At 42.5% G+C, this 10,395-nt stretch overlaps 1 protein-coding gene across 1 annotated transcript in view; it reads right to left on the reverse strand.

Moving 5' to 3' along the window:
• The window catches only part of PDGFRL (platelet derived growth factor receptor like), a 74,679-nt gene that overhangs the window by 4,249 nt on the left and 60,035 nt on the right, over positions 1 to 10,395 (reverse strand). The window contains exon 4 of the mRNA XM_027530225.1: positions 3,934 to 4,227. Coding sequence (XP_027386026.1) covers positions 3,934 to 4,227 — 294 coding nt within the window. The remainder of the gene's footprint in view (positions 1 to 3,933; positions 4,228 to 10,395) is intronic.

The raw sequence follows: 10,395 nt of genomic DNA on the forward strand, positions 1-10,395 counted from the left end.
CAGCAGAATTCAAGGGCTTTGATGGAATGAGTCAAAATGACTGGGAGGAGCTGGGAGTGTTTTCGGTTCCTGCACAGCGGAACTGCAGCGCCATCACTGGGATGAGGGCAACTGAAGAACCAGGCCTGGGAGGAAGGCCCAGAGCTCAGGAAAGGGCCCGTGAGGCACCTCAGTGCAGGTGTCAGAGAGACAGTTGGGTACACGAAGCTGGCGATCCAGGCCACATCCATTCCCCCGGGAGCGAATGTACACAAATGTGCAGCAGCGTGTGGCTATGGTCGAGACCACCCAGGAGGAGCAGGAGGACAGACAAAAAAGTGCCTGGGGGAACTCCAACATATAAAAGCTAGGAGAGGCAGCTCATTCTATGAGGCCACCATCACCCTGGTACCAAAACCAGACAAAGATATAACAAAAAAGGAAAAATACAGGCTGGTATTACTGATGAACAAAGACATAAAAATCCTCAACAAAATACTTGCAAACCAAATCCAAAAACACATTAAAAGGATCATACACTAGGATCAAGTGGGATTTATCCCAGGGATTCAAGGATTCTTCAATGAATGCAAATTAATGTGATAATCATATTAACAAACTAAATAAAAACCAAATGATCATCTCAATAGATGCAGAAAAAGCTTTTGACAAAATTCAATGCCCATTTATGATAAAAAACTGTCCAGAAAGTGGGCACGGGTAAGTATTATATTACCTCAACATAATAAAGGCCATATGTGACAAACCCACAACTAACATCATTCTCAGTGGTGAAAAACTGCAAGCATTTCCAATAAGGTCAGGAACAAGACAAGGGTGTTTGCTCGCACCACTGTTCTTCAGCATAGATTTGGAAGTCCTAGCCACAGCAGAGAAGAAAAAGAAATGAAACAAATCTAAACTGAAAGGAAGAAGAAGTAAAACTATCACTGTTTGCAGATGACAAGATACTAAACATCAAAACCCTAAAGACACTACCAGAAAACTACTAGAGCCCATCAATGAATTTAGTAAATTTGTAGAATTATAAAAATACACAGAAATCTATTGCTTTCCCATATACCAACAATGAAAGGTCAGAAATTAAGGAAACAATCCCATTTACCATCACATCAAAAAGAATAAAATACCTAGGAATAAACTTACCTAAGAACGCAAAAGACCTGTATTCAGAAAACTATAAGATGCTGAAAAGTGTGAAAGTGTTAGTGGCTTAGTCATGTCCAACTCTTTGCAATCCTATGGACTGTAGCCTGGCAAGCTCTTCTGAACTCCAGGCAAGAATACTGGAGTGGGTTGCCATGCCCTTCTCCAAGGGATCTTCCTGACCCAGGGACTGAACCCAGGTCTCCTGCATTGCAGGCAGATTCTTTACCATTTGAGCCATCAGGGAAGCCCCATAAGATGCTGATGAAATAAAAAATGACACATACAGAAAGTCAAAATGACTGTACTACCCAAAGAAATCTATGGATATAAACGCAATTTCTATCAAATTACCAAAGGCCTTTTTTACAAAGCCACAGTAATCAAAATAATATGATTCGGACACAAAAACAGAAATATAGATCAATGGAATAGGACATAAAATCCAGAGATAAACCCAAGTACCTACGGTCACCTAATCCATGACAAAGGAGGCAAGACTATGCAATGGAGAAGAGACTGTCTCTTCAGCAAGTAGTGAGGGAAAACTGGATTGCTACATGTAAAAGAATGAAATTATAACACCTCCTAACACCGTACACAAAAATAAGCTCAAAATGCATTAAAGACCTAAATGTGAGTCTGGATATTATAAAACTCTTAAGAGGAAAAATAGGCAGAACACTCTCTGACATAAATTACAGCAAGATCTTTTTGATCCACCTCCTAGAATAATGAAAATAAAAACAAATATAAATAAATAGGGCCTAATTAAACCTAAAAACTTTCACAAAGGAAGCCATAAACACAATGAAAAAACCCACAAAATGGGACAAAATATTTGCAAACAAAATGACTGACAAAGGATTAATCTCCAAAACATACAATCTGCTCATGCAATGCCTTATTAAAATAACAAAGAACCCAATCAAAAATGGGCAGATCTGTATATGCATGTCTCCAAGAAGACATATAGATGGCCAAAAAGCACATGAAAAGATGTTCAACATCACTGTTTACCAGAGAAACGCAAATCAAAAGTACAATGTGGTATCACTTCACACCAGTCAGAATGGCCATCATCAAAAAATCTACAAACAAGAAATGCTGGAGAGGCTTTGGAGAAGGAACCCTCCTATCCTGCTGATGGGAATGTAAACGGTTACAACCATTATGGAGAACAGTAGGGATATTTCTTTAAAAAACTAAATATAGAACTACCAAATGATACAGCAATCCTACTTCTGGGCACATATCCAGAGAAAACCATAATTCAAAAAGATAAATGTACCCAGTTATTCATTGCAGCACTATTTACAATAGTCAAGATAATGAAAGCAACCGAAGTGTCATTGACAGAGGAATGGATAAAGAAGATGTGGAACATATATATACAATGGAATATTACTCAGCAGTAAAAAAGAATGATGCCATTGGCAGCGAAATGGATGGGCTTATAGCTTGTCATACCGAGTAAAGTCAGAGAAAGACAAATATATGATATCACTTATATGTGGCATCTAGAAAAACGTTTCAAGTGGGCTTATTTACAAAACAGAAATAGAGTCACAGATGTAAAAAAATAATCTATGGTTACTAGGGGGAAAAGGCAGGGGAGGGATAAATTGGGAGATTGGAATTGACATATACACAGTACTATATATATAAAATAGATAACTAAAAAGGACCTACTGTATAGCACAGGGAACTCTACTCAATACTCTAATGCCCTATATGGAAAAAGAATCTATCTAAAAAAGACTGGACACATGGATACCTGTAACTGATTCACTCTGCTGTACACCTGAAACTAGCACAGCATTGTAAATCAACTATACTCTGATAAAAATTAAAAAAAGAAAAAACTTGCAAGAGGCAAAGAGCTGGCAAAGATAAGAGAATGCTGTGGCTGAAGAAGCAGGGGGAAATGGCACCAGGGAAGAGGGGGGTTTTATGTAGGCGAAGTAAAATCTAGAAGGACGAAGACAGAAAGTTGTCTGCTGAACTTAATGGCCTGGGAGGCCCTTCCGCCAAGGCTGCTTTGGCGGAGCTAAGGGAGAAGACTGAGGAGCCGGGTGGGAGGGAAGCACCCCGATGGGGGCCGGGGAGGGCTCTTTCAGGGAGCCTGGCTGTGATGGAGGAGAGAGATGGCTGCAGCGGAGGGTGGCGAAAGGAGGCTTGAGAGAGTTATTTGACAGCAGTGTTGGAAGCTGTGGCCTCATGAATAAGCCCCAGGGCTGAGACCCAGAGTCATGAAGGGACCCAAATTCTCAGAGAGCAGTCAGCTCTGGGGCCACCCATCCTATCGCAATGATGCCCGGGCGGGAACACGGCTGCAGAGCACTCTGCCTCACACGAGGACCATCAACCGGGCTCATGTCAGAGTGCTCCGAGCGAAAACAAGAGAGAGTCCCTCCTCTCCTCCCTCGCAGGGCTGGCGAGTGTGCCTTCTCTCCTGGAGGTCGGGGGAGACGCCCCTCACCCGCCGCCCCTGGCGCCAGCAGCCAGGATGGAGAGCGCGGGAGGATGCCGCGGGGATGTGGGCCTGCTGCTGATCACGCACGCGGAGCCTGGACCAGAGAGCGCGTTGGAAGAAGCTGAAGAGAAGGGAGTTGGGGCTGGGGGGATCATAGGCAATAAAGTATAACATTCTAGAAATGACAGCGCTGCAGAGGAGCCTTTAAGAACAACCATCTGTGCCTCCTGCTCTCCCTCCACCACTGGGGACAGCCATACCCGACACTGACCAGCCGGAAGGGGCTTGCGTCTCGCCCGGGAAGGGCTTACCCTCCGCGTAGAGCAGCTGGTACTTGACGGAGATCTGAGACTTGCCCCCCGCCTCTGCCTTGCAGTAGACCACCCCCTGGTGGCCGACGTGAGGCTGCAGATACACAAAGCCTCTCTTCAGGTCGTAAACGATGTCCGTTCCGTTGGCCGGGATCTCCTTGGCGGGAAACTCCCTGTGGAGGGTGACCTTGGCCGACAGGACGGTCACTCGGCAAGGAACCACAGCCTGCCTGTCCGGGTTCAGGTAGACGACATCAAAGTGACTGGGAGAAGGTACGAAGAGTTCACCTTTCTCTGCAAAGGCAAAGACGGGCTCATTTAGTCTGGAAAAACAGGGTGAGAACACTTAAAGTGATACTTACATATTCAGGGCACAAAGATGAGAGGGGATCGGCAGTGTACTTCAAACATGGAGTCCTTAGCAATTGAAAAGGCTATTTTAACACATTAAGGGCTTCCCTGGTAGCTCAGACGGTAAAGAATCTGCCTGCAATGCAGGAGAACTGGGTTCCATCTCTGGGTGGGGAGTCTCCCCTGGAGAAGGGAATGACAACCCACTCCAGTATTCTTGCCTGGAGAATCCCATGGACAGAAGAGCCTGGCAGGCTACCATCCGTGGGGTTGCAAAGAGTCAGACAGGACTAAGCAACTAAAACTTACTTTCACTTTCATTTTAATACATTACTGACCAGGGGATTTTTGCAGAAACTAATGCCTGTGGCCATTGATGTGGGTAACAAAAGACGTATTAATATGTCTCTGGTCAGTAAGTTGTTTAAAAAAATGAGTTTCCTTTTTTGGATGAAGGATATTACTGCTTGTGTTCTTGAAGGAAACAAAATCAGTATTAACTCAAGCCCAATTCAGGCCCACTGGTTTACCCCACTGAGGAAGCAGTGAAGGAGACTGGTTTCCTTGTGCTAAGAGCAGTTTTAACACCTAGGAACCATCTGCCGTGTCTCTAGAGAGGTCAGCCCCACAGCCCTTGCCCAGTAACTGGGAGGGACTTCCCCACTCAGCAGAGCCTCTGAGACGGGCCCAGTGTGGTGCTGGTGTCTTCACAGCCCAGAGGACCTCATTTCTGCCCAAGGTCAGTGGAAAGAGAATTAAGCAGGGACACACAAGGAGCCAGCTAGTGTCGGGTTCTGAGCTCTGTTTTGGCGGCCACTGGGCTGGGGACCTTCAACCTGTTTCTTACACTCTTACCTGCTTCCTGAGAAATCACCCTACATGTTCTTTAAGCTCTTCATGGTGGCATTTTTTTTTTTTTCTTTCATTTAAGGCATTTGGATCTACTGCCCTGAGCAGGGATTGAACCCAGGCTTGCTGCACTGGGAGCAAAGAGTCTTAGCCACTGGACCACCAGAGGAGTTCTAATGATGGCATTTTCATCTTAGAGAAATGAGAACTGGTTTCCCTGTACTTTGCTCAGCACAGTCAAGGGACTCTGAATTGTGGGGTGTGTGTTTTTTGTTTGGGGCATGAAACATTAAATACTTTGTTTTCTGGATCATTCCATGAGAGATTATAGTGCTTGCTAAGAGAAATCGTTGAACTGAATCACACCCCAACCTTTGTTAAATTGTCTCCTATGTTTTCCAACTGTATTTCTGAAAGTTATTCTTGGCTTGCTTCACTAGCCTTTGTGCCCTAGTTGTATGACTTTGTGTTTTACATTGAGAATAGAATTCCTGGACACAATAGCAAATGCCGTCATGGGCCAAGAGTTCTTTGCCTATAAGTATTATAATATTTTTAATAATACCAGCTTCTCTAACGTGGAATCATGGCTCAGGAAATCTCCACCTTTTGTAAGACTTTCCATCAGGCCAGGCAGTTTGCGCCACTTCACAATATGTTGCCTTCACAATATGACCAAGGCAAGGCTACCTTGGTCAACATCTTACCTAACACCCCTGTGTTCAAGTGGAGTAAGTCCATGTGGCCTTGTATGTGTCACTTCACCTCTCTGTGCTTCAGTATCCCTGTTTCTAAAGAGAAGAATCTGGAGCATTTGTATTAAAGATCTCTTTGTCAGTCAGTTCAGTTCAGTCGCTCAATCATGTCCAACTCTTTGAGACCCTATGGATTGTAGCACACCAGGCTTCCCTGTCCATCACCAACTCCTGGAGCTTGCTCAAACTCATGTCCATCGAGCCACTGATGCCATCCAACCATCTCATCCTCTGTCATCCCCTTCTCTTCCTGCCTTCAATCTTTCCCAGCATCAGGGTCTTTTCCAGTGAATCAGTTCTTTGCATCAGGTGGCCAAAGTATTAGAGCTTCAGCTTCAGCATCAGTCCTTCCAATGAATATTAAGAGTTGATTTCCTTTAGGATTGACTGGTTTGATCTCCTTGCAGTCCAAGGGGCTCTCAAGAGTCTTCTCCAGCACCACAGTTCAAAAACATCAGTTCTTCAGCACTCAGCTTTCTTTATAGTCCAACTCTCACATCCATACATGACTACTGGAAAAACCATAGATTTGACTATACAGACCTTTAAAGCCAAAGTAACGTTTCTGCTTTTCAATATGCTATCTAGGTTGGTCATAACTTTTCTTCCAAGGAGTAAGCATCTTTTAATTTCACGGCTGCAGTCACCATCTGCTGTGATTTTGGAGCCCAAGAAAGTAAAGATATCTTTTTAGCAAATATTTAAGGAAGGTGTGATTGTCAGATTCAGAAAGAACTTTTGTTTTAAGGTTTTGTATAGAAATCTGACCACTTCATGGATCACAGCCTTGTCATGCAAAGGGGTTTGTGTAACTCAATGAAGCTATAAGCCATGCCATGTAGGGCCACCCAAAATGGACAGGTCATGGTGGAGAGTTCTGACAAAATGTGGTGCACTGGAGCAGGGAGTGGTAAACCACTCCAGTATACTTGCCATGAGAACCCCATGAACTGTATAAAAAGGCAAAAAGATCTGACACTGAAAGGTGAGCCCTCCCAGGTCAGAAGGTGTCCAGTAGTCTACTGGGAAGAGTGAAGGACAATTACTAATAGCTCCAGAAAGAATGAAGCATCTGGGCCAAAGCGGAAACAACACTCAGTTGTGGATGTGTCTGGTGATGAAAGTAAAATCCGATGCTGTAAGAACAGTATTGCATAGGAACCTGGAATGTTAGGACCATAAATCCAGGTAAATTGGACATGGTCAAGCAGGAAATGGCAAGAGTGAACATCGACATCTTAGAAATCAGTGAACTAAAATGGATGGGAATGGGTGAATTTAATTCAGATGACCATTATCTCTGCTACTGTGGACAAGAATCCCATAGAAGAAATGGAGTAGCCCTCACAATCAATACAAGAGTCCAAAATTCAGTACTTAGGTTCATCCTCAAAAAACAACAGAATGATTTCAGTTCATTTTCAAGGTAAACCATTCAACATCACAGTAATCCAAGTCTATACCCCAATCACTGATGCTGAAGAAGCTGAAGTTGATAAGTTCTGTGATGACCTAGAAGACCTTCTGGAACGAACACCAAAAAAAGAGATGTCCGGTTTATCATAGGGGACTGGAATGCAAAAGTAGGAAGTCAAGAGATACCTGGAGTAACAGGCAAGTTTGGCCTTGGAGTGCAAAATGAAGCAGGGCAAAGGCTAACAGAATTCTGCCAAGAGAATGCACTTGTCATAGCAAACACCCTTTTTTAACAACACAAAAAACAACTTTACACATGGACATCACCAAATAGTCAATCCTGAAATCAGACTGATTACATTCTTTGCTGCCAAAGATGGAAAAGCTCTATACAGTCAGCAAAAACAAGACCGGGAGCTGACTGTGGCTCAGATCATCAGCTCCTCATAGCAAAATTCAGGCTTAAACTGAAGAAAGTGGGGAAAACCACTAGGCCAGTCAGGTATGACTTAAATCCCCTATGAATATACAGTGGTGGTGATGAATAGATTCAAGGGATTAGATCTAGTAAACACAGTGCCTGAAGAACTATGAATAGAGTTGGAATATTGTACAGGAGGCAGCGAACAAAACCATCCCAAAGAAAAAGAAATGCAAGAAGGCAAAGTGGTTGTCTGAGGAAGCTTTATAAATAGTTGAGCAAAGAAGAGAAGTGAAAAGCAAGGGAGGATAGGAAAGGTATACACCAATAAATGCAGAGTTCCAGAGAGTAGCAAGAAGAGATAAGATGACCTTCTTCAATGAACAGTGCAAAGAAACAGAGGAAAACAGCAGAAGGGGAAAGACTAGAGATCTCCTCAAGAAAACTGGTAATATCAAAAGAATATTTCATCTAAAGATGGGCATAATAAAGGACAGAAATGGTAAATACCTAAAAGAAGCAGAAGAGATCAAGAAGAGATGGCAAGAATACCTAGAAGAACTACACAAAAAAGATCTTAATGACCCAGTTAACCATGATGGTGTGGCCACTCACCCAGAGCCAGACATTGTGCCATGTGAAGTCAAGCAGGCCTTAGGAAGCACTGCTGCCAGTAAAGTTAGTGGAGGTGATGGAATTCCAGCAGAGCTATGTAAAATCCTACAAGATGGTGCTATTAAAATGCTGCACTCAATCTGTCAGCAAATTTAGAAAACCAGCAGTGGCCACCAGACTGGAAAAGGTCAATCCTCATCCCAATTTCCAAGAAGGGTAGTACTAAAGAATGTTCAAACCACCAGACAATTGCACTCATCTCCCATGCTAGTAAGGATGTGCTCAAAATCCTTCAAACTAGACTTCAGCATTATGTGAACTGAGAACTTCCAGATGTTCATGCTGGTTTTGGAAAAGGCAGAGGAACCAGAGATCAAACTGCCAACATCTGTTGGATCATAGAGAAAGCAAGAGAATTCCAGAAAAACATCTACCTCTGTTTCGTTGACTATGTTAACATCTTTGACTGTGTGGATCATAACTGTGGAAAATTCTTAAAGACATGGGAATACCAGACCACCTTACCTGCCTCCTGAGAAACCTGTATACAGGTCAAGAGCAAACAATTAGAACTGGACATGGAGCAACAAACTGGTTCCAAATTAGGAAAGGAGTCCATCAAGGCTGCATATTGTTACCCTGCTTATTTAACTTATATGCAGAGTACATCATGAGAAATGCCAGACTGGATGAAGCACAAGCTGGAATCAAGATTGTGGAGAGAAATATCAGTAATCTCATATACACAGAAAACACCACCCTTATGGCAGAAAGTGAAGAGGAACTGAAGAGCCTCTTGATGAGGATGAAGAAAGAGAATGAAAAAGCTGGTTTAAAACTCAATATTAAAATAACTAAGATCATGGCAAACAAAAGAGGAAAAGTAGAAGCAGTGACAGATTTCCTCTTCTTGGTCTCTAAAATCACTGAAGATGGTGACTGTAGCCATGAAATTAGAAGACAATTGCTTTTTGGCAAGAAAGCTATGACAAACTTAGACAGCGTGTTAAAAAGAAAAGACATCGCTTTCCTGAAAAAGGTCCATATAGTCAAAGCTATGGTTTTTCCAGTAGTCATGTATGGATGTGAGAGTTGGACCATAAAGAAAACTGAGCACTGAAGAATTGATGCTTTTGAACCATGGTGCTGGAGAAGACTCTTGAGAGTACCCTGGACTGCAAGGAGATCCAACCAGTCCATCCTAAAGGAAATCAGTCCTGAATATTCATTGCTGAAGCTGAAACTCCAATATTTTGGCCACCTGATACAAAGAACTGACTCATTGGAAAAGACCCTGATGCTGGGAACGACTGAAGGCAGGAGGAGAAGGGGACGGCAGAGGATGAGATGGTTGGATAGCATCACCAAATCAATGGACATGAACTTAGTCAAACTCCAGGAGATGATGAGGGATAGGGAAGCCTGGAGTGCTGCAGTCAGTGGGGTCTCAAGGAGTCAGGCAAGACTTGGCAACTGAACAACAACAGGAATGTGAACCAGTGTGCAGACCCAGTAGAATAAGCAAACAATTTGAATTTCAGAACAAAAGTGAGGCCTTACTTCCTATACTGTAATCCATGTTTTGAAAGAAGGAACCACACCAGTTGCTTTAACCAATAGAAAAATAAAATGTATTTGCCAAGTGAATGGAGTAAGCAAGGCTGCAGGAAGAATATATGAATGAGTAAGCAAATTATTATCTATAAATTAAATCTGTCCAATTTGCGCTTATTCATTCCTGGACATTTATTGAGCATATACATATTTTTATTAATTCAACTGAATTGCTGTAACTTGATAAATTACAAAAATTTAATGTCTTTTAAAGTAAAAAAAAAAAAATCTGCCATTAGTAGAATCCATGTACCCAAAAAAAAGTGTGTTCAAGTTTATATTTAAAATTATGGATCACAAATGCCTCTACAAATATGCTTGGTATCTACTCAAGTGGATGACATACATTGCTTTAAAAAAATAAAACACATGGAAACAAGATTTTTTTAAAATTAGTTAATAGGCAATAAACTAAAATCCAAATTATAACAAACTCCACAC

Source organism: Bos indicus x Bos taurus, chromosome 27, assembly GCF_003369695.1.
Source record: "Bos indicus x Bos taurus breed Angus x Brahman F1 hybrid chromosome 27, Bos_hybrid_MaternalHap_v2.0, whole genome shotgun sequence".
NCBI classification, from domain to species: domain Eukaryota; kingdom Metazoa; phylum Chordata; class Mammalia; order Artiodactyla; family Bovidae; genus Bos; species Bos indicus x Bos taurus.